The 19,782-nt window shown below is 53.7% G+C and overlaps 2 protein-coding genes across 5 annotated transcripts in view; both read right to left on the reverse strand.

Moving 5' to 3' along the window:
* On the reverse strand, positions 1,769–5,731 carry CD79B (CD79b molecule). 2 transcript variants are annotated; one of them, XM_021377676.1, is made up of 6 exons: positions 5,605–5,731; positions 3,806–3,847; positions 3,158–3,469; positions 2,494–2,612; positions 2,212–2,253; positions 1,769–1,907 (listed from the first exon to the last, which is right to left on the reverse strand). In XM_021377676.1, exons 1-6 carry the CDS (start codon positions 5,669–5,671, stop codon positions 1,809–1,811), a joined length of 681 nt encoding a protein of 226 aa, XP_021233351.1. In that variant the 5' UTR covers positions 5,672–5,731; the 3' UTR covers positions 1,769–1,808. The 2 variants fall into 2 exon arrangements, with proteins under 2 accessions (XP_021233351.1, XP_021233352.1); XM_021377677.1 differs by having other exon boundaries at positions 3,806–3,917; positions 5,605–5,675.
* SCN4A (sodium voltage-gated channel alpha subunit 4) overlaps positions 7,679–19,782 on the reverse strand; it is a 31,006-nt gene continuing 18,902 nt past the window's right edge. The window contains exons 16-26 of one of the 3 annotated variants that reach the window (XM_021377668.1): positions 18,127–18,555; positions 15,345–15,474; positions 15,099–15,253; positions 14,645–14,818; positions 14,032–14,154; positions 13,560–13,838; positions 12,268–12,321; positions 11,530–11,667; positions 11,204–11,308; positions 10,331–10,601; positions 7,679–10,164 (exon numbers count right to left, since the gene is read on the reverse strand). In XM_021377668.1, coding sequence (XP_021233343.1) covers positions 8,972–10,164; positions 10,331–10,601; positions 11,204–11,308; positions 11,530–11,667; positions 12,268–12,321; positions 13,560–13,838; positions 14,032–14,154; positions 14,645–14,818; positions 15,099–15,253; positions 15,345–15,474; positions 18,127–18,555 — 3,051 coding nt within the window. In that variant the 3' untranslated portion in view covers positions 7,679–8,971. Of the gene's footprint in view, positions 10,602–11,203; positions 11,309–11,529; positions 11,668–12,267; positions 12,322–13,559; positions 13,839–14,031; positions 14,155–14,644; positions 14,819–15,098; positions 15,254–15,344; positions 15,475–18,126; positions 18,556–19,782 lie in introns of all 3 variants that reach the window. The other 2 variants (XR_002432882.1, XM_021377669.1) reach the window with 2 other exon arrangements.

A 19,782-nucleotide genomic window follows, 5' to 3' on the forward strand; every position in this document is an offset into this window, starting at 1 on the left:
CCCTTCCCTTCCCTTCCCTTCCCTTCTTTCCTTTTCCCCCCTTCCCTTTCCTTTTTCCCTTTTTCCCTTTTCCCCTTTTTCCCTTTCCTTCCCCTCCTTCCCCCTCTCCTTTCCCGCTCTCCTTTCCCCCTTTCCTTTCCCGCTCTCCTTTTTCCTTCCCTTCCCTTCCCTTCCCTTCCCTTCCCCATGGTACCCATCCCCTTGCTGTGCTGTGAGCACCCCAGCAGCATTTGGACAAAGGAAGCAGCGTTCCGTGCAGGTGTGTGTGCCCGACCATGCACCGCTGCTGGGATACAGGTCAGGCAACGTCACAGAGCCTGGACTGTACATACTGACACACACTTACTTGCGTTGACTGCACTTTAAATACAAACTTATTTCAGCATAAAACTAAAAGAAACCCTCTCTCTCTGCTTCCTAGAGACGAATCTAAGCAATTAAAGCAACGCAGAAATGCAGAAATATTTATTTGCTTCTGGCATTTCAAAGGAAGCTGGGGCCCTGTGCTGTGGGTAACCAAGCAGCGGAGCGGAACTGGGGTCACCGAAACTGCTTTTGTCACCCGTGGTTTCCTCCACAGGTGCAAGCTGCAGGTCCTCTGTGTTGGCGTGGCCCTGCTCGGTTGGTTGGGTGAGCTGTTGACACGGAGCAGAGAAAGCAGCTGGGAACTGGGAAGGCCGAAATGCCCTCCTTCCTCTTCCATTTCATCACTGGAAACAAGGTCTGGAGGGGTGAGCCCCGCTCGTCCTAAAATCCCGACCAGCTCGGGAACCCGGGGCTCACTCCTCCCTGCTGAGAGCCCTGTTTGCTCACAGTTTACCCTCAATTTTGGCAGGCTGTTTCAGGAAGTGCCACGCTCCGTCTGCTTCTCCTCGGGGCCGCAGCGCAGTGAACCGAGCGGTGCAGGTGCTCTGCGAGGGACCTTCATCCCACTGCCACCCCCGACACCCGGGCACCAGGGGCACCCCAGGACCGGGCACGGCACAACACAGCTCGGCGTGCAAGGTGGGAATTCACCCATCACCTTTATTAGGACTTGAAAGAGCGGTCGGACATTTGCGTCCCACTATTTACATCCTTCCCATCGGTTCTGAGAGTGTCCCTCACCAGGGGACGTCCTTGTGACACAGCTCTTGCCTGGAGAGGAGCAAGCCCTCTGGGTGCCGTTGTCTCCCCATTCTTTCCTCAGGTCTCTGGGATAAAACCAGGCACTTTTGGAGGATCCTCCGTCTCAGACAACAACCAGCTTGGCCAAATTCCAGCTTGGCCAACTGGACACGTCTGTGGTTTGAGAGATACACAGTGGCCCCAGATCTACCAGCCCCATGGTGCTGCTCGCTGTGGCTCCCCTACCAGGAGCACGGGGCTGGTGGTGGGGTCTCGCAGCCTGGCAGGGTCCTTGCAGCACAGGGAGGGATTGCGTGTGTCCATGGGGTCACCGGCATAGCACCTCGGTGGCATTAACCATGCCACAGCTCAGCACCGTGGTGTGGGGCTGCCTGGCGTTTGGGGTTGTTGGGCTCTGAGGTTGGTTCCTAATATCTACAAATGCTTTTGGGGTTCAGCAGTGGGGCAGGAAGGGCAGCAGCCAGGGCAGGACAGTCTTGCTGGGCACAGCCTGGATGCGGCCAAGCGAGAGCTGAGGGGCAGCAGGACCCGAGCTCTGTATGAGGCAGCTGGAGGTGGTGGCTCCAAGTCCTTGGAGGTTCACGGTGGCACCAGGACCCTGGAAGTCCATGGTGGCACCAGTGTGGTGCTGCCATGGGGTGGTGCTGCCGGTGCCGTCCTGGTGGTGGGTGCAGCACCCCTCACTCCTCTCCTGGGTGCTCCCCAACCGTCCATTTGGCCTTCACGTCCCGGAAAGGAGTGATGTCCTCATAGGTGGCCATCTGCTCCACCTCCAGGCCCTGCACCAAGAAGGAGGAGGTTGGGATACAGGGACTCCCAGTGGGGATCCATCCCCAGAGTGTTCCCCCAGAGGAGAGGGCAGCTTCTGGGATGGGAGGAGATGGTGATAGGTGGGTGAACGTGTGTAGAGCTTGGCTCGGCTCTATCAGCAGCCCTTTAAGGCCAACGTGCAGTAAGCACTGGGGATGAACGTGCCCCATGTGCCCCACAAGGGCTGGCAGATACCCAGGAGGGCACAGCTGGCTAGTTCAAGGGTCAAGCTGATTTTATGTAGAGGTATTTCTATCATTCATGCAGCATTACCTCATAGGTGTGGTCTTCCTCAGGGCTTTCCTTTCCGTCACCCTATGGAGAAGAAGGCCACAGGCTGAGTGTCACCAGCACAGCCTGCTATGGGGTCCTCCATCCCCTGCCCCAAGGCCAGGTCCCACAGCTCCCACAGACGGTCCCACACACCCCATAAAATGCTCCCATTCAGTGCCCCCAATCCCAGTCTCTGCCCTCACTGCTCTGCCCAGGACATGGTGGGAGAACAGCAAAGGCAAAACTGGAGACAGTCCCAGTACTGGAGATGCTGTCACTCACCTTTTCTAGGAAGAGGAGCATGGGGACGCTGATGAAGATGACCAGCAGGATGGACTGGATGATGATGATGGCGTCCTTCAGCGTGTTCCTGCTCTGGGTCTGCTCGATGGTTCTGTTACCTGGAAGCATCAGCACAGGGAAAACACTGAGTCCTGTCTCCATGCTGGGCTCCCAGTGAGTGGGGACACAGGTTCGTGCCAGAGAGGACGGGACTGGGACAACGTTCCTTGGGAGAGACCAGAGCACTGCAACCCGCTGGGGCTGGCGTGAGGAACCAGCTCCACTATGGGTTGTCCTGGGCAAGACCGGGAGCAGGGAGAATGTGGTTTGTATGAGGAGTGCAGACCCTGGGATGTGTCTATGGGATGGGCGAAGTGCATGTGAAGATGCATCACGCACCTGCTGTGTGATGGAGCACCCATGGCTGTATCTGAAGCCCGTGTAGGGCAAACCCATGTGGACAAGCCCATGTAGGACAAACCCATGGGGACAAACCCATGGGAACAAACCCACACAGGCCATCCCAGATAGGATGGCATGTACCACATGTCCAGCACAGGGAGAGCTGGGTGCACAGGAGCGTGATGTGGGGTTTACAGAGATGGGAAAAAGGTTAAAAAAAGAGAAAAAGCGGAGTGATGGAAGTGATGGGGCTCCCACTCACTCATGACTCTGAGCTCGGTCCCGCACAAGTACGGCTGCCTCCTCTCCTCCGTGAGGTTCTTGCTGTCGCACACGTAGACGCCGTTGTCCTCGTAGCTGATCTTGAAGATGGTGAAGTTGATGCGGTCATGTGTAATATTGATGCTGAAGCGGTCGGAGCTCAGGTCCAGCGGGTGGAACTTCTCTTCATCCGTCAGTGCCTTGTACCACTGCATGGCGTGGGGCTGACTGGTGTAGCAGACGAAGTGGACACGCGTGTTCTTCTTGGCGGCCATGTAGCGTGGGTTCTGCTGCATCCCGAAGCACCTGCTGCCTACGGGGGACAGGGGTGGGCACGACAAGCCAACAGGCTTTGAGAGCAGAGTCTTCATTTTCTATGGGAACGGCTTCATCGGAATGGTTTCTTGGTGCTCCCACCCCTCTCTGGCTGCGCCTTGTTAGGCCCAGTGTGCTCCCCCATTACAGCCCAATTGTAAGAGAGTCAAAGCGGATCCAGCTCTGCAAATGTGGGGCTGGGGACGTGCCATGGGGGGGGGCACAGCCTGGGGAAGGGCTGTGGGGCATCTCCAGCTCTGCTGGCGACGGGCAGCCCCATGGATGGGAGGCAGCAGGGGACATGGGGGAGAGCCCGGCAGGTTGGAGGTGTTACCTGTGCTGTTACTGGTGCTGTTCCCGTCTGTTGGGATCCCACCTGCAGGACAGGAGAAGGGGCCTGAGACAGTGGACAAGGGCCTGTGTAGGACAAGCCCATGCAGACAAGCCTGTGTAGGACAAACCCATGTAGGACAAACCCATGTAAGACAAGCCCATGTGGATAAGAACATGTAGGATGAACTCATTTAGGAAAAGCCTATGTAGGACAAACTCATGTGGGACAAACCCAAGTGGACAAATCCAAATAGTACAAACCTGTGTAGGACAAACCCATGTAGGGCAAACCTGTGTGGACAAGAACTTGTAGGACAAACTCATATAGGACAAACCCAAGTGGACAAGAACTTGTACGACAAACCCATGTAGGACAAGCCCTCGTAGGACAAACTCATGTAGGACAAACCCAAGTGGACAAGAACATGTAGGACAAACTCATATAGGGGAAACCCATGTAGGACAGGCCCTCTTAGGACGAACTCATGTAGGACAAACCCATGTGGACAAACCCAAATAGTACAAACCTGTGTAGGACAAACCCATGAGAACAAGAACTTGTAGGACAAACCCATATAGGACAAACCTTATGGATAAACTCATGTAGGACAAACCCATGTGGACAAGAACATGTAGGACAAACCCATGTAGGACAAACTTTTGTAAGACAAGCCCTTGTAGGACAAACCCATATAGGACAAACCCACATAGTAGAAACACTTGTAGTACAAGTCCATGCAGGACAAACCCATGTAGGACAACCCCATGTTGCACATAAGAAATCCCCAATGTACTGTGCATGCCCACCCCACAGGGGACAGCATGCTTGGGAGCATCAACCAGGACAAATGGGTACAAACCCTTTGAAGTCCAACCCATCTCCCGAATTTCCTCTAGGTAAGGAGGAGCTTCCTCTAAGCTGCTTTCTGGTTGATGTCCCACTCAGACCTGCCATTGCTACTAAAACTGGGGACCCCCAGCACCACGGGCGCCCCGGTTCCTCTTGCTGCAGCTGGGCAGGAAGCACAGCTCTGTTTACCGCATCGCTTCAGTGCCCAGCTCCATCTGCCCGCTGCGTGTTCGCCAAACCCCACTGGTTCCAGAGTGCCGATCCACAGAGCTTCCAAAGCCAAAGTCCCCATTGCAGCGGGTCCCCCAATGCCACCCCAAGAGCCATAGCAAAACCTGGTGACCCAAAATCCGTGCAGGGCCCAGGTGGGCACCCAGCAGATGCCCTCTGGGGGAAAGACCCCCAAGGAAAGACCCCTGTTCTGAAGATGGGGTGGGAGCTGCTGCAGGGTTTGTGGATTCCCTGCACTGAGCAAGACGGGGAGGAAGGGGACAGGAGCCACGTCCTGGGTTGGAACGCTGATTCTGCAGGGATGGGAAGCCCATACAGTTCCACTCCCCAAAACCTTTTTGCTCCCATTTCTCCTCCTGTCCTTGGTGCTCAAGCCCATGGAGCAAAGGGAGGTGGCTTCTCTGAGGCCTCAGCAATGTGTTATCCCAATTTCCTCCCACACTCTGATCTCTAAGGGTCATAAATGGTGAAAAATCCCTTTTTTCTGCCCATGGCCACGAAGGCTCTGCTGCTCCCAGCTGCCCACCCGCTCCCATCCCCAGCGCTCCATCACCCATGGGCTATCTTCACGCACGACCACAAAGTTTAGAACAGATCCATTTGGATGTGGTTGGATGGGTGGAATCCTGTAGTGCACAAAGCGTAGGGACGCGGGGCACCGTTAGGGCTTCCTCGCTGCTGCGACCCTGTGCAACGCGAAGCCTGCGCTGGGTGCCTACCTGCAGCCACGGCCATCAGCCAGAGGTTGGCCTGGAGCACCCACAGCCTCCTGCAGAAATCCCCCATCTTCTCACTGCGGGCAGCAGGGCAGCATCCAGGCGCCAACCTTTGCACCGTGGCGCTCCGACCTCCGCACCCAAAAATGGCGAAGTGCTGCTCTATGCACGACGCTGCCTTTCCTGCTCATGTAAATGGGCTGCGGCGGGGACTTTCCTGGGGGGGGTGGTTTTGAATGCAGCGCAGACGCTGAGGTGGCTGTCCCTGTGCTTGGCAATGCCAACCCTGGGCTTGCAAAGGTGTTGGGGACAAGTGCCAGCGCTGTCCCCATAGGAAGCCCAAGTGAGGCAGGATTTGGGAACAGGCTGCCCAGGGAGGTGGGGGAGTCACCAACCCTGGAAGTGTTAGAACCGTGGAGATGTGGCACTGAGGGACGTGGTGTGGATGGGTTGGGGTTGGACTTGGTGGTCTTAGAGGTCTTCTTCTGCCTGAATGATTCTACAGGAGGGCATGGTGGGGTTGGGCTAGGGTTGGATTGGTGATCTTGGAGGTCTTTTCCAACCATAACTATTCAGTGAATGAACACGGTGCGATGGGGGCATCTCCAAGATCTCCAAGTCCAACCCAACCCATCCCCGCCATAGAATCATTCAGGTTGGAACAGACCTCCAAGATCATCAAGTCCAACCATCTTTTCCAACCGGAGTGATTCTATGAGTGGGCACAGTGGGGACGGGTTGGGGTTGGACTTGGGGATCTTGGAGGTCTTTTCCAACCTTAACAATTCTATGATTCTATTTGGAGATGTGGTTTAGTGGGCATGGGGGGGATGGGTTGATGCTTGGACTTGGTGATCTTAGAAGTCTTTTCCAGTCTTAAATTTGTTGTGATCGTATCGTTCTATGAGTGCACATGGTGGGGCTGGGTTGATGGTTAGGCGTGATGGCCTTGGAGGTCTTTTCCAGCTGTAATGGTTCTACCATTGCACCCCAGGGCTGTGCCCCACCCCTTGGCTCTGACTCAGCTCGGTGGTTCCCCATCACTGTGCCACACCATATCTCCAAGTGCCATGCTCTGCAGGTGAGCACTGAGCCGTAACTCCCTGCAAAAAACACCTTGGGGTACTTTTGCCAGCCGAGCTGGTCCCCAGAGCCCGGCTCTGCCTCCTGGGGCCTCTCCAAACCCCCACCTCCTGCAGGTTGTTTCCTTTCTGCCGTTTCTGAGCATCCGGTGCTGCTGGGAGCCAGCCTGTGTGCAAGCAGAAATAAAGGTTTACTGAGAAACTGTGGCCCCAGGAGGGAAAGAGATGATGGGAGAGGTGCCTTCTCTACAGAGCTAAGGGATTGTGCCATGCGTTATATGAACTTGCTGCAAAAACACAGCCAGGCCACGGTGTCCCAGCAAGGCAGAAGAGGTGGAGATGCCCCCGGGGTGGGACAAGCTGTGCTATGAGCAGGGCAGAGCCACTGCCAGGCAGCTGCACCCTTCCCCAGCCCATTCCTATTCATGGTGGCTTGGGTTTCACCGCTGTCCTCTCTGTCACCGCAGCGGGACAGGGATGCTGGCTTGTGCCACCCCTCCCTGCAGCCCTCTGCCTGCGTGGGGGCCCTGCTTGGATTACATTGGCCCCTGCGTGAGCTGTTCCAGCAAAGAGAAAACAGCGCTGAGGCCATGCCACGGCCCGTGGGGACGTCAGTAGGTCCTGGAAGTGGCTCAGCCTTCACCACGCATCAATGCACAAACATCCTTCACCTCCTCCCTGGGATGCTGTGCAGCCAGGGGGGTCCACCCCTTGCCACCCCTTCTCCTTGGCTGGACCCACAGCTGTGTCTCCTGTAACCCCCGCAGGGTTGGGAGGAGGCACCCAGCAGTGCATGGTCCCATCCATGAGCAGCTCTGGGGGTGCTGGGGGGTTTCAGTCTGGAGGTTCTGGACAGCACCATATTGTGGTCCAGACCCATCCAGGAGGTCCCCAGACCCCCGGCAGAGGGAGGGGTGTTTATGGCTGGGGAGGTGATTTCCCCTCCCAGCGGTATGGAAAGCACTTCCTACCCTAACGCACACCAGCGCATTTGGTATTGTAATAAGAGACCGTTCACGGTTGTTTATTTTATGAAATGTACAAAGAAAAATGGCTTTAGCTCACACAAACTCTGCTCTTTGGCATTTTCCCGTCACCGACGACACGTACATACAAGCAGCATTCATTGTGAACCTCAACCCGGGCCGGAAAGCGCCCGGCCGAACACACGGGGACCCACCGAGCTCCATGGGGTGCCACAGGGCATCCGCAACGGCTGGGAGCCAAAACCAGCCCGAGGAAGAAGGAAGAATAATTAATAATAATAATAATAATAATAATAATAAAAAACAGAAAAGGAAGAGGAAAAAAGACAGACTCTTTGGCTTCACGCAGCAGCCCTTGTTTTAAGTGGAAGAGGTTTTGGTTCGTGGTTGTTTTGATCTCAAGACTTATGGGGCCCCATTGGAGCAACTCAACGCAAAGACCATTCCCCAGACCCCAGGGATACGTCTCCTTAATTAATACTAATTTCCGCTTGCTGTAGGGCTCAAAGTGGTTTTGTTACAAGGAATTCCCGGAGGAGACCACCTCTGCCCATCACTTTCATGCCACGAAATCTGGATGGAACGGGAAAAACAGAAGAGGAGTATGAATAGAAATGGAGTTTACATTTGAACCATGGAGACCTGAATGATTTATGATTTCGATGCGTATTCCGAGACCTTTAACACCCGATATTTACCCCTGAGAACGTATCTGCGGATGCTTTGTTTGGGCGATGCAAACAAATGTTTAAGACATCATTGCACTTTCTTCGTAGATAACAAAAAGTAAAACAAATCCATAGAGCTTATTAAAAGATCCCAAAGAAGGGTGCGACTTTAAGACTTTGGAGATTTTTGTTCACATAAACCTTTCTGTAATTGTTCTTGATGTTATTTCACTTGGCTCATCTTTCACCGGCCCCCTCTGGGGGAGTCATACGCAAGAAATTGTGAAATAACATTAATGAACAATTACCTGAAGTAAAAGGACAGCCGTACTCGTCTGTTAATGACTGAAGAACGTCGTTACCGCGATTAGATCATGTCAAAACTAAAATGTTTCTCTTTCACCAACAACAGAGAGATTTCAATCACATAAGAAAAATATCCAACTCTTCGCGAGTGCAGTGAGCTATAAAAAAGGATCAGGAGGAGATCCCGCTCAGAAGATGAAGGTGTCAGCTTGAAACATCCGAAATCAGCTCAACATCTAAGACCTATTGACCTGAACACGGAAGGTTTCTTGAAGAGGAGATACAAACAGAGTCTTTTCAGATGCCAGGAAGCAGGAGTCGCTCTCTGTTATACCAATGACTCCTTCACGACGCGCTGCCCACCCGGTGGCTTTGCTTCTACGGGAGCACTTTGAGTCTCTGAGCTCGGGACGGGTGTGAGATCAATAGCAGCGCCCATCTCCGCATCGGTCCCACTGTTCCCATACATCTCATGCATTTTGGTTGCAATCAGACCTTCCTTCTCAGGGGCGTCCCCAATCAGCGCCTCTTCGTCCTTGCTGTGCCGGTACATGTAGGACGCCTGCTTGACCGAGCGCCTCAGCAGATACCTCCGGAACGCCCGCTGGATTTTCGTTGCGCACACCTCCTCGTGTTTCCTCTTCAGAGTGGTGGTGATGGGTTCATAGGAGACCTTTGAGGGGTTGGCAGCCATGAACTTCTCCTCCATGGTGTCCTTCAAGGCGTCCATCTCTCCGGAGTCTCCCAGCACTTCCTTGGTCAGGGCAAAGAGGATGTCCAGGCAGTGGATTTTGTCCCCAGCGACCATTGGTAAATCCATGGTGATCAGCTTGATCTTGTTCGGCTTGGGAATTCTGAGCGGCTCCTGTAGGGTGTCCACAAAGTCAGACAAAGTGCTGTACGCAATGAACTGGGTGGCATCCGGGTCAAACTTCTCCCAGATTTCATAAAACATCTCAAAATCGTCTTCGCAGAGGGGCTCGCTGCTCTCTTCCGTGGCCACATTGAAGTTCTCCAGGATGATGGCGATGTACATGTTGACCACGATGAGGAAGGAGATGATGATGTAGCTGCAGAAGAAGAAGATGCCGATGGATGGATTGCCACAGTTGCCCTTTATCGAGCTGCCAGGGTTCTCCAGGTTGGGGTCGCAGTCGGGGGGACCGCTGTTTAGGATCGGGCTGAGCAGCCCATCCCATCCGGCCGACGTGGTGATCTGGAAGAGGCAGATGATGCTGTTCCCAAAAGTCTCGAAGTTGAAGATGTCATCGATCCCTGCCTCCTTCTTTACGTAGGCGAAGTTGGACATCCCGAAGATAGAGTAGATGAACATGACGAGGAAGAGCAGGAGGCCGATGTTGAACAGGGCAGGGAGGGACATCATGAGAGCGAAGAGCAGTGTCCGGATGCCTTTAGCTCCTCGGATCAGCCGGAGGACGCGGCCAATCCTCGCCAGCCTGATGACCCTGAAGAGCGTGGGTGACACAAAGTACTTCTCTATGATGTCTGAGAGGACAATACCTGTGAAAGGATGGAAAAGAGGTTAATCTGGTGTGCTCGGCACATGGGACAGGGAGGTGAGTTGGCACAGGGTGACCTTGCATCCTTCTTGTCCCAGGGTTTCATTGGCTTCCCCCTGCCCCCACCACTTCTACTCTTCATTATCCAGCGGAGCGCCCGTGCTTACCTGCGATGGAGAGGATGACCACCACGAAGTCAAAGATGTTCCAGCCAATGGTGAAGTAGTAGTAGCGCAAGGCAAACATCTTTAGCACACACTCTCCAGTGAAGATGACGATGAAGACCAGGTTGATTTTGTAGAGGATGTCTGTTTTGAGCTCGCTTTGATCGTCTGTTTCGACCATCATGGTCACCATGTTAAGACAAATCAGGATCATGATGGTTATGTCAAACACTTGCTTGGTAACAAAGTCAAACACCATCCCTTGAAACTTGTTCTGCCATAGGGGTGGTGGTGGAGAACCGGAGGTGAGGTGGGAACACAGGACACAGACACACACAAAACGAAGACACAACAGGAAGAGAAGAAGGAAACGGATTTAGGACCGTGCAGGAAGCTGTGGGAGGATACCCAGCACCTGGAACCACTATGGCCAGGAGGTGTGGGCACAGGAGGTAGTTGTTTCATAAGTACATCCATCAGGGCAATAATAAACCCATGAGAAAATACCTCATTTGAGCTGGGAAAGCCCAAATCACAACTGTGTATGTTTGGGTGGACCAGTTTCCTTTCTAGGAGCAATGGAAGCTGAGGTTTCCCTGAGTCTGACTCCTCTTGGAGAGAGGAGATGGGAGAAAATCCTCAGCACCTACAAAACGGATCCCCCCTTGCCCTTGTCAGCAGGCCCAGGGCTGAAGAACAGACCCAAACGAGATTGCCAGATGTGAACCTCTTCTGATGCCCCAGCTCTTAGCAAGGTCCTTTCCAAGGAGCCAGGAACTGGCTCTTTGTGCTGGAACAGCTCATCCCCAAACCCTCCCCGTTCACTTTGGGACAGCTGGTGGCTCACTGCATGCCATGGGGATTACCCCAACGTACCGAGGGCCGGGGGATGGGCTTCTGGGGTTTCTTGGAGCCAAGCTTCTTCATGGCATTATAGTATTTCTTCTGCTCTTCCGTCATGAAGATGTCTTTGCCTCCAAAGTATAAAGGTAATCACCACTGTTAGCCTTAGGAACCTACCTCTTCCTTCCGAGCAACACACCGCATTACACACCCTCTACCCGGCCATTTGTCCCATGCTCTTTGCTTCTTTGTTCCATCTTTCCCCAATGCATGGAAAAATGATGAGAAAGGCTCACAGAGGGGAAAAGAAAGGTCATGCTGCTCCCCTCTGTCCTGGACCAGACCCAGAAAATACTTATCTTTTTCTTCTGCTGGTTGAAGTTGTCAATGATGACACCAATGAAGAGGTTGAGGGTGAAGAAGGCTCCAAAGATGATGAAGATGACAAAGTAGATGTACATGTAGAGGTTGATCTCGTACACTGGCTGCTCTTCAATCTGATCAGGAGAGATGGGAAATGTGTCCCCACGTGTCCGAGTGTGTCCCCAAGCCCCCAGACAATGGGTCACCATATCCAGACAGAGATGGGGTTCATGATACAAAATCTTTGGCAGATGTGGGGTGGATTGAGAGGTCCCCATGGGAGCAGGGACCACATGGGCAGCGGGACAAGGATGCTCAGAGCCTGCACTATGCTTCTTTGACTCTATGCTCACAGGGCTTGGGAACAGCGAGATGCCAGAGACATCATTTAATTCTGCTCCATATTTCATCTGGAGCTTCCCAAGATGTCACAATTCCCAACTTCAAGGGAAGCTCTTGGCAGGGGTGAGCACCCTTTCACTCCAAACAGCTTTCTGCCCGAGTGCTCAGCAGCTGCAGATGGGGCGAGCAGAACAGATGCTTCTGAAGCTAAAAAAAGGCAACAAAAACAATGTGCTCAGAGTGTGGGTGTGTGGGGCACAGGCAAATCTGTGCTCCTGTAGGGAAGAGAGGGAAGTCTCTCTTGCTGCAGCATCCCACGGCCACGGTCTGGGCTGGTACAGGGACCCATTTTGGGATGGGTGGAACCAGCTTGGTACTGAGATGTCCCTCACCTCACGTGAGTCCACAGCGGCATACATGATGTCCATCCAACCTTTGAAGGTCGCCTGTGGGGATGGGAGAGAAGATCAAGCTCAACAGGAGGTGTACGGGGCTATGAAGGGAGTGGAAGGCAACGGGGACACATTTGGGGTTTAGGTTGGGGTTCAGATGACGGGGAAATTTTTCATGGAGTGGGTGATGAGGTGCTGGAACAGGCTGCCCAGAGAAGCTGTGAATGCCCCATCCCTGGAGGTGTTCGAGGCCAGGGTGGATGGGGCCCTTGGCAGCCCTATCTGGTGGTTGGCATCCCGGCTCAAGGTAGTGGGGTTGGAACTGGATGATCTTTGAGGTCCCTCCCAACCGAACCATTCTTCCTCCCAACCCAGTCATTCTAAGGTTCTGTGATTCTATCCCAGTGAGGTGGGGGCGTATTGTGTCTTTTACAGGCCTCTGCAGATGATTTGTTAAGCAAAAAGCCCGAACATCTTGTTTCCCGAGTCTGAGGAAACAACAAGCCTTGAAGAGGAAGCTGAGTTTATAGCTGGTTGATCAGTTTGGGTTACGTGTTGGTTCTGCAACCACTGGTTCCCCTGGATCCAGTGGGAGTAACCCAATAACAGAGCCCACACCTATATTTTTATTAACGTTGCTGTGAGCAGTTCCCCTTCTGCTCGCCTTGCTTGGCTGTGGTGAGTTTGATGGAAGCACGGGTGCATTCACCCATGGCCAACACTCACACACTCTTTTTTCCAGTCGTCACCTCCCCTAGGCAAAACTCTTGCAGCCTATCACTGTAGCAGACCGCACACTAGCAAGAACATCTCCATGCAAGGAGGCTGCAAAATGGGGATGGGAGTCTGGATTTTGGGAAGACTGAGAGACAGGTCGAGCAAATGGGAGGCTCGAGTGGCTCTATGCCAATGGGTCATGGCATCTTCCTTTCCCAAATAATGGTGCTTAAAACTCTTTCTCCTCCTTGCTCCTGCATGCCGTGCTGTGGAGGACTTCCCACAACTCCAGCCTTGGTGCTTTGCATACTCATTCCCAACAGTTCCCTCATCACACTTTTTTTTCCCCTCCCATCTTCTATCTTGCCCCTTACCTCCTCAAGCCTGCAGAGTTTTGGGGTTAAATTAAATCTTGGAGCTAAGCAGCAGCTAAGAACCCTGGTCTGGGCTTCAGAGATGCATCTCATTTCAGCCTTTGTTCCCCCTATGCTTTGATAATGACCATTGCTGACTCTGCTGTGACGATTACGATGGATGACTCTATGCCATGACGATGCGCTATGATCAGTACGTACCACCTGCAGCAAGGACAGGTATCCCAAGCCCACGTTGTCGAAGTTGACTTTGACGTTGACCCATCTGACCTCATTGGTGTGGAGGAGAGCCATGCAGTCGCTCTTATTGTTCACCACGCTGATGTCAAAGAGGTCCCCCGTGGTGGTGTTGACGCATCGGTAGTACTTCCCCGCAAAGAGGTTCACCCCCATGATGCTGAATATCAACCAGAAGATGAGGCAGACCAGCAGGACGTTCATAATGGAAGGGATGGCACCCAGCAAGGCATTCACCACCACCTGCAAGGAGAGACAACCACAGAGTCACAAAAAATCCTGAACTGGATCATCGAGCCCGAGTCCTGGCTCCACACCGCACCACAAAAACCCAAACCCTGTCCTTTGGCCGTGTTCAGAATCTGGAGGCCTCTGAAAACCTCCTGGGATGGGTTCCCAATGGAGGTCACCGGCAAGGGACCAGCTCTGCACCTACCCTCATGCCTTCAAATCTGGACAGGGCGCGTAGAGGTCTCAGTGCTCTCAGTGTCCGCAGAGACTTGATGGCTCCCAGCTCAGAGTATCCCAACCAGTTGGCTGTCAGACTGATGAGGGAGACCTGCAAGGAGCAGCCCAAGAAATGAGCAGCATCTCAGGTGGAAAAAAACAGAGTGTGAACCATGTCCTGGCACCTCGTGCCCTTCTCTCTTCCCAGCATGTGGGTATGATGTTGGGTCCCTTGGGACACAGGGACTGGCTTTGAGTCTTTGGGTCTCTGGTGTCTGGGCTGCCCCCAGGATGTCCCTTCCTTTTGGGTAGGAGGGCAGAAGTGATGCGGAACACAGAAATATTGTGCAGGTAAATGTTTGCTCCGTGTCCCTTCACATCTCTGCTGGGGTCCAGTACAGCACGGTGTGCTTGGTGCATGCATAAAGCATCAAAAGGGTTCAGAAGGGTTCCTGCAGCCTGGAAAAGGGGTGGGCCTTCCTCCCAGCTACCGTGAGTTTAAACCATTGTTGAAGCCCTCACTCCCATACCAGCAAGGGTTGGTTAGCAACAACCTACTACAACCCCCTAAATCTCTTAGGTGGTCATTCAGCACCACTTACATCGACGATGAGGAAGTCCAGCCAGCACCACGCGTTGGTGAAGTACACCTTGAAGCCATAGGCCACCCACTTGAGCAGCATCTCAATGACAAAGACGTAGGAGAAGACCTTATCGGCGTACTCCAGGATGGTGCGGATCACCTTCCGCTGCTCTATGTAGATGTCCTCAAAAGCCTGGAAGAGGTGTGGAGCTCCATGACAGTCATTCTTCCATTAGAGCCACGGCATGGCTTGGTGCATGGCCGTGGCTGTGTCATCCCTACTTTCCTGGGGCAGCTTGAAAAGTAGAGACTGGGGAGGGCTGCATGAGGCTCTACCAATGCAGGGCTCCTGGAGGGCGCTTAGAACCCCTTGCATCAAGCAGGCATGGCCCAAAAGGGGCTTTAACCCAAACATCTGGCTTTCAGCTGCGAGAGAGCAAAGGGGATGGGGCAAAAGGAGGGATGGGACCTACCAGCGCCCCGCTGCTGAGGAGAATCATGAAGACGATGAAGGTCTCGAACCAGTCGTGCTCCACGATGCGGAAGCAGGTTTTCCGGATGTTCCACCAGATCTTCCCTCTGTCGCTGGTGATGTCCACGTGCAGACAGGGAAACCTCTTGACGCAGCCTGGGGGTGGGGACAGAGAGGCTGGGTCACCTCCCCACCAGAGAATTTGGAGTTTTGGAACGCCCCTCTCCAGGGTGCTCATAGCTCTCACCTTCAGTGAAGCACTCCTCGGGCTCATTGCTCTCCTCAGCCGCTTCAGCCACCTCCTCCTCCTCAGGCAGAGGTGGTTTGTAGTCCACAGTGCTGCACAGGGACGAGGCGTTGTCGCTGGAAAGGGGATTCTGCAACAGGAGAGGGGGATTCAGGATGGTCGGGGCGGCAAGGCAGGGCCGGGGGATGCTCCATGGGAGCTGAGTTGGGAACAGACTTTTTGTAGGGGATGCTCATGTATGGCTTTGCACTTTCAGCCCTGGGATGGGGGGGTGAACCCCACGGAGAGGCCCCATCAAGACTTTCTCAGTGGAAAGAACAGACCTACTGGATCCTCTGGCGTGGAAACAACCACACAGTGCCCTGTGTCGGCCACTGGATTTTTTGTTTTTGATCATCTCCTGCCAACGCACTGTATTGTCAGTGCAGGCATCAGCCCCTCTCCTGATGGGGGCAAAACACTCAAGAAAGCAGAAAGCTGAGGGAATGTGAAGTGCTTTTAAGGAGATACTGCCAGCAATTAATCCTCAGGTGTCAATCCTCAGGTGTCTCTGATTCCATTTCTACACATTTCCTCTTTATCATGGCAACATTCCTAAAGCTTTCCAGCTCTTGGCTGGTTCCCAAAACCACAAGTCCCTACTTGCAGTAGATTTAAATCCAACATAAAGAGAAAGGAGTTACCCGGCGTTGGGGTTTTATGTGTGTAGGATGGAGCTGTCATCTGTTGTTGGGGTTTTATCATGGACCAGTGCTAAGGGTTGGGAGCCCTTTGCTTGGAGACTGCTCTGAATCTTTTTCCTATGCAAACAGCCCCAGGAAAACCCATTGGATAATGAGGGCTGCAAACGTGGGGGCATCACTGCTACATGGAGTTGGACAGTCTTTGCTTTACATCTGGGTTCAGAGGAGCTCTTGTCCCCATCCTTCCGCCCATCCCACCACCACCCACCCTGGGCTGCTCTCCACGTCCGCATGCCCTAATGAATCCTCTTCCAATCAGCCTATGGCAAAATTAGACCCAGAGAAGCCTGGCTGGCCACTGTGGCACTCTGCTGGCTCGCAGGGCTTGTAGGCTGAGGTTCACCCAAGTTCAAAACCCGCGTCCCAGATAGCTCTCCCTGCATCACTCAGCTTGGCTGCCTTCCCAGACACCACTCAGCAAGGCTGGAGGGGCTGATAACGAGAGAAAACCCTGGCACACCCCTGGGACTGCTTTACCTCTTAATTATTATAATTTTTTTTTCCCTGGCTTTTAGAGAAGGAGGAGCAAATCCCCAGACCTGCCCATCCCAAATGAGAGCGACCAGGAGACCTTGGATGGGGTTCTCATAGGGAGGAATGAATGCAGGATGGTGTCAGCTTGCATGGAAGGAGATCATCCTGCCCTGAGGTCAGTGGAGCATAAAGGAGGTGCTCCATCCTCCTGCAGGCTAGAGAAGACCCCAAGATGGCAATGGGGTAACGTGGGGCATCATCGCTGCCTACAGCCCCACGGAACACAGCACGCTGTTGGATGAAGGCATTGCTTTTTGGGGCAGCTCCCTGCTGGGTCCTTGGGAGTAGAGGAGGAGCAGGGGGATTAGGAGGGCTCAGCTGGGAGCCAGGCAAGCTGTGACTCCGGGGAAGGACAGATGGAAACCACCTGCCTGCAGGACACACAGCGGGCAGAACCACCAGGAGGCTGGGGAACACTGCTGTAAGCCAGGAGCCCCACTGCACCCAGTGCCCGGGGCAGATTTGGTGGTGTGGTCTCAGCAAGCAGCTGCTGTTCAAGGGAAGAGCATTTGTCAGCGTTTTCTGAGCAGCCCATCCAGAGAAATCTCCCAGCTCATCACTGTCACCGTGTTCCCAGCGCAAGACTTTGGCTCCATCTGGAGCTAACCAACGGCATGTGAACTCAGCGAGCAAGCAGCAAACTTCCCAGAGCTGCTATCAATTAGCACCTCGTTTCTAATTACGAGGCAGGCATCTCGTGATGGCTGCCAGCCTGTCCCATCCCCTCCTGTGGGGAGGATGCTCCTCCATCCTGCTGGCCTGCACCTTGGCCATCATTTGATGGATTTTCTCCACCCAATCCAGCACAGACGATGGGCTGAGCAAGGAACCGAGGTCCTTGGGACCCCATGGACCAGGCTGGACGTGTCCTCCCATGGTGGCTAGGGGGGTGTTAGCATCACCTCCCTGCTCTCCCTTCCTGAATGTATGCTTCCCCGCTGCCCTACATTTCCCCATATCCTTCCTGGTCCTTGGTGCAAACCCATTGCTAGCAGCAATGTCCCATCACACCACCATCCTCCTTCGTGTACCTGGTATTGTTTTTCTGCATTTCTCATCTCCTCCCCCTCTCATTCTCGCACATCAGTGTCCCACGAGCCCTGACCCCATGCAGCCAATATCAGCTGTCTCGTCATCTTTGGATCCGAAATGCATCGCTTCATGTTCGCTCGTGCTAAGCCCCTCTATCTGGTTCTGTGCCCTCCCTCCCCAGTGCAGCTTTCGGAGGCATTAGCAGTGGATCCAATGTTAGTGCCATCAGCAGATTTCCTGGCATCAAGTTCCTCTGGGACATCTTTAACCCCAAAAGGAGCGCATTGACCCTGCAGTGCAGGCATTAGCAAAACCCCCATATCCTGACCCAAAACCTCTGCTTGGACCCCCACCTCATGCTGGGAAACAGAGAGTCATTTTTCGCTGAAACATCCCAAGTCTGGTCCACAATGCAGAAAAGCTAAAAGTAACCCCAAATGGCATTGTTCAAGGCCTGAATCCCTGCCTCCCACCTTGGCATCCTCGGTGTCAGACTGAGTGCTCGTCTCCTCGTAGAGGTCGGACTCCTCCGAGGCGATGGGGACCTGCACAGTCAGGTTGGGATTGTTGATGAAATTCATGTGGTCCAGCTTGTCCATCAACAAATATTCCTTCCCTGCGACTCCGTCCATGTAATCCGGCTTGGGATCCGGCCCGCTATCCACGTGGTTCAGCACGGAGTTGTCCCCCTTGCTGGGCTCCTGCTCTTCCTCTGGGGCCACCTTTTTGCCCTTCCACAGCCTTCGGAGCAGCATGAGGACAGAAGATTTGACAAAGTCGATGCCCCTGGTGATCCGGCCGATGGCGATCTGCAGGTTGTTCATCTCGCCGTCATCGTCAGAGGCTGCCAGGCTGTCAGCACTGAAGGAGCTCAGCAGCAAAGCCAAGAACAGGTTGAGCACCTGGAGGGGACAAAGCGAACACCAATGGTGACATCCATCCCTGCAGCCATGGAGAAGATCCCTTCACTGAGCATGCTGCAACCAAAACTCTTCTCTTGAGATTTGTCTCAGTTTTCCATTTTTTTTAATACAGTGGGAAGCAAACACCCCAGAGGACTTGCTCAAGCCATGACATTCCTAAACCATGCCTGGAGGTTTTGTTCCTCCACCCATCCGGCTTTGCAGTACTCCTTGCTCTCGAGCATCATGCACTTAAATATCCACAAACAAAACACAGAGCAGCCAATGGCATCGCCAGCACAGCTCTGTGTCTTGCATCCCACTCTAGACCAGGAGGATTTGGTGATATTTGGGATCCCTCTGCCCAGCCAGGGACTGGCCCCGCTCCTTCTGCCTTTCCCCTGTGGCCCCACATGGCTACAGCAGGAGGTAAGAACATGGTAACCGCTGGGGTTTACTCATCCCATACAGCCCAGTTTGCAGCTGCTTGTGGGATCCACATGGCTGAGCAGCCAGCACCGAGCTGTGCTCATCCCCAAATCCCACATCTGGCCCCACTGCAGCAGCCACCCCACTCTGCTCCCCCTAATGGGAATAAATGAGCAAGGGGTGGAGCCAGCTCCTGGGTTCTCAGCTGGTTTTGGGGTGCAGGCAGCAAGGAAGGGGTCCTGAAGGGCTGTGTTGGGTTGTGTTATGTTGGGTTGGGTTGTGTCAGGTTGTATTTTGTTGTGTTAGACTGTGCTGTGTTGCACTGTGTTTTGTTGTGTTGTGTTATATTGTTTTGTGTTGTGTTATGGTGGGTTGGGTGGCGTTCGGTTGTTTTGTGATCTGTTGTGCAGTCTTGGGTTGTGGTGTGCTGTATTATGTTGGGTTGGGTTGCGCTGAATTGTGCCATGTTATTTCATGTTGGGTTGTGTCATGTTGTGTTGGTGCATGGCAGGCTCTGCTTTCCATCCCACAGCCCTCCAGCCGCCAGGTGCTGGCTTGCCTCCATCCCCCAGCATCAATTTCTCGCAGCTCCACACGTGGGCAGAGCTGGCTGCTCGCTGGTGTCGGGGCACGAGCTAATTGTTCTCCTGCTAATCCCCGCCGCAGGGATCCCCCTGATGTTATGCAGCGCCAGCACTTGGCTGAGCAGCACTTTGGTGAAGGAAGCTGCTTTACACTTGCTGATGGTCTTGTAGGTCGATGTTCTTCTTGGACTTGTGGCTTTATCTGCCTCTGATG

Source organism: Numida meleagris, chromosome 26, assembly GCF_002078875.1.
Source record: "Numida meleagris isolate 19003 breed g44 Domestic line chromosome 26, NumMel1.0, whole genome shotgun sequence".
Classification (NCBI taxonomy): Eukaryota; Metazoa; Chordata; class Aves; order Galliformes; family Numididae; genus Numida; species Numida meleagris.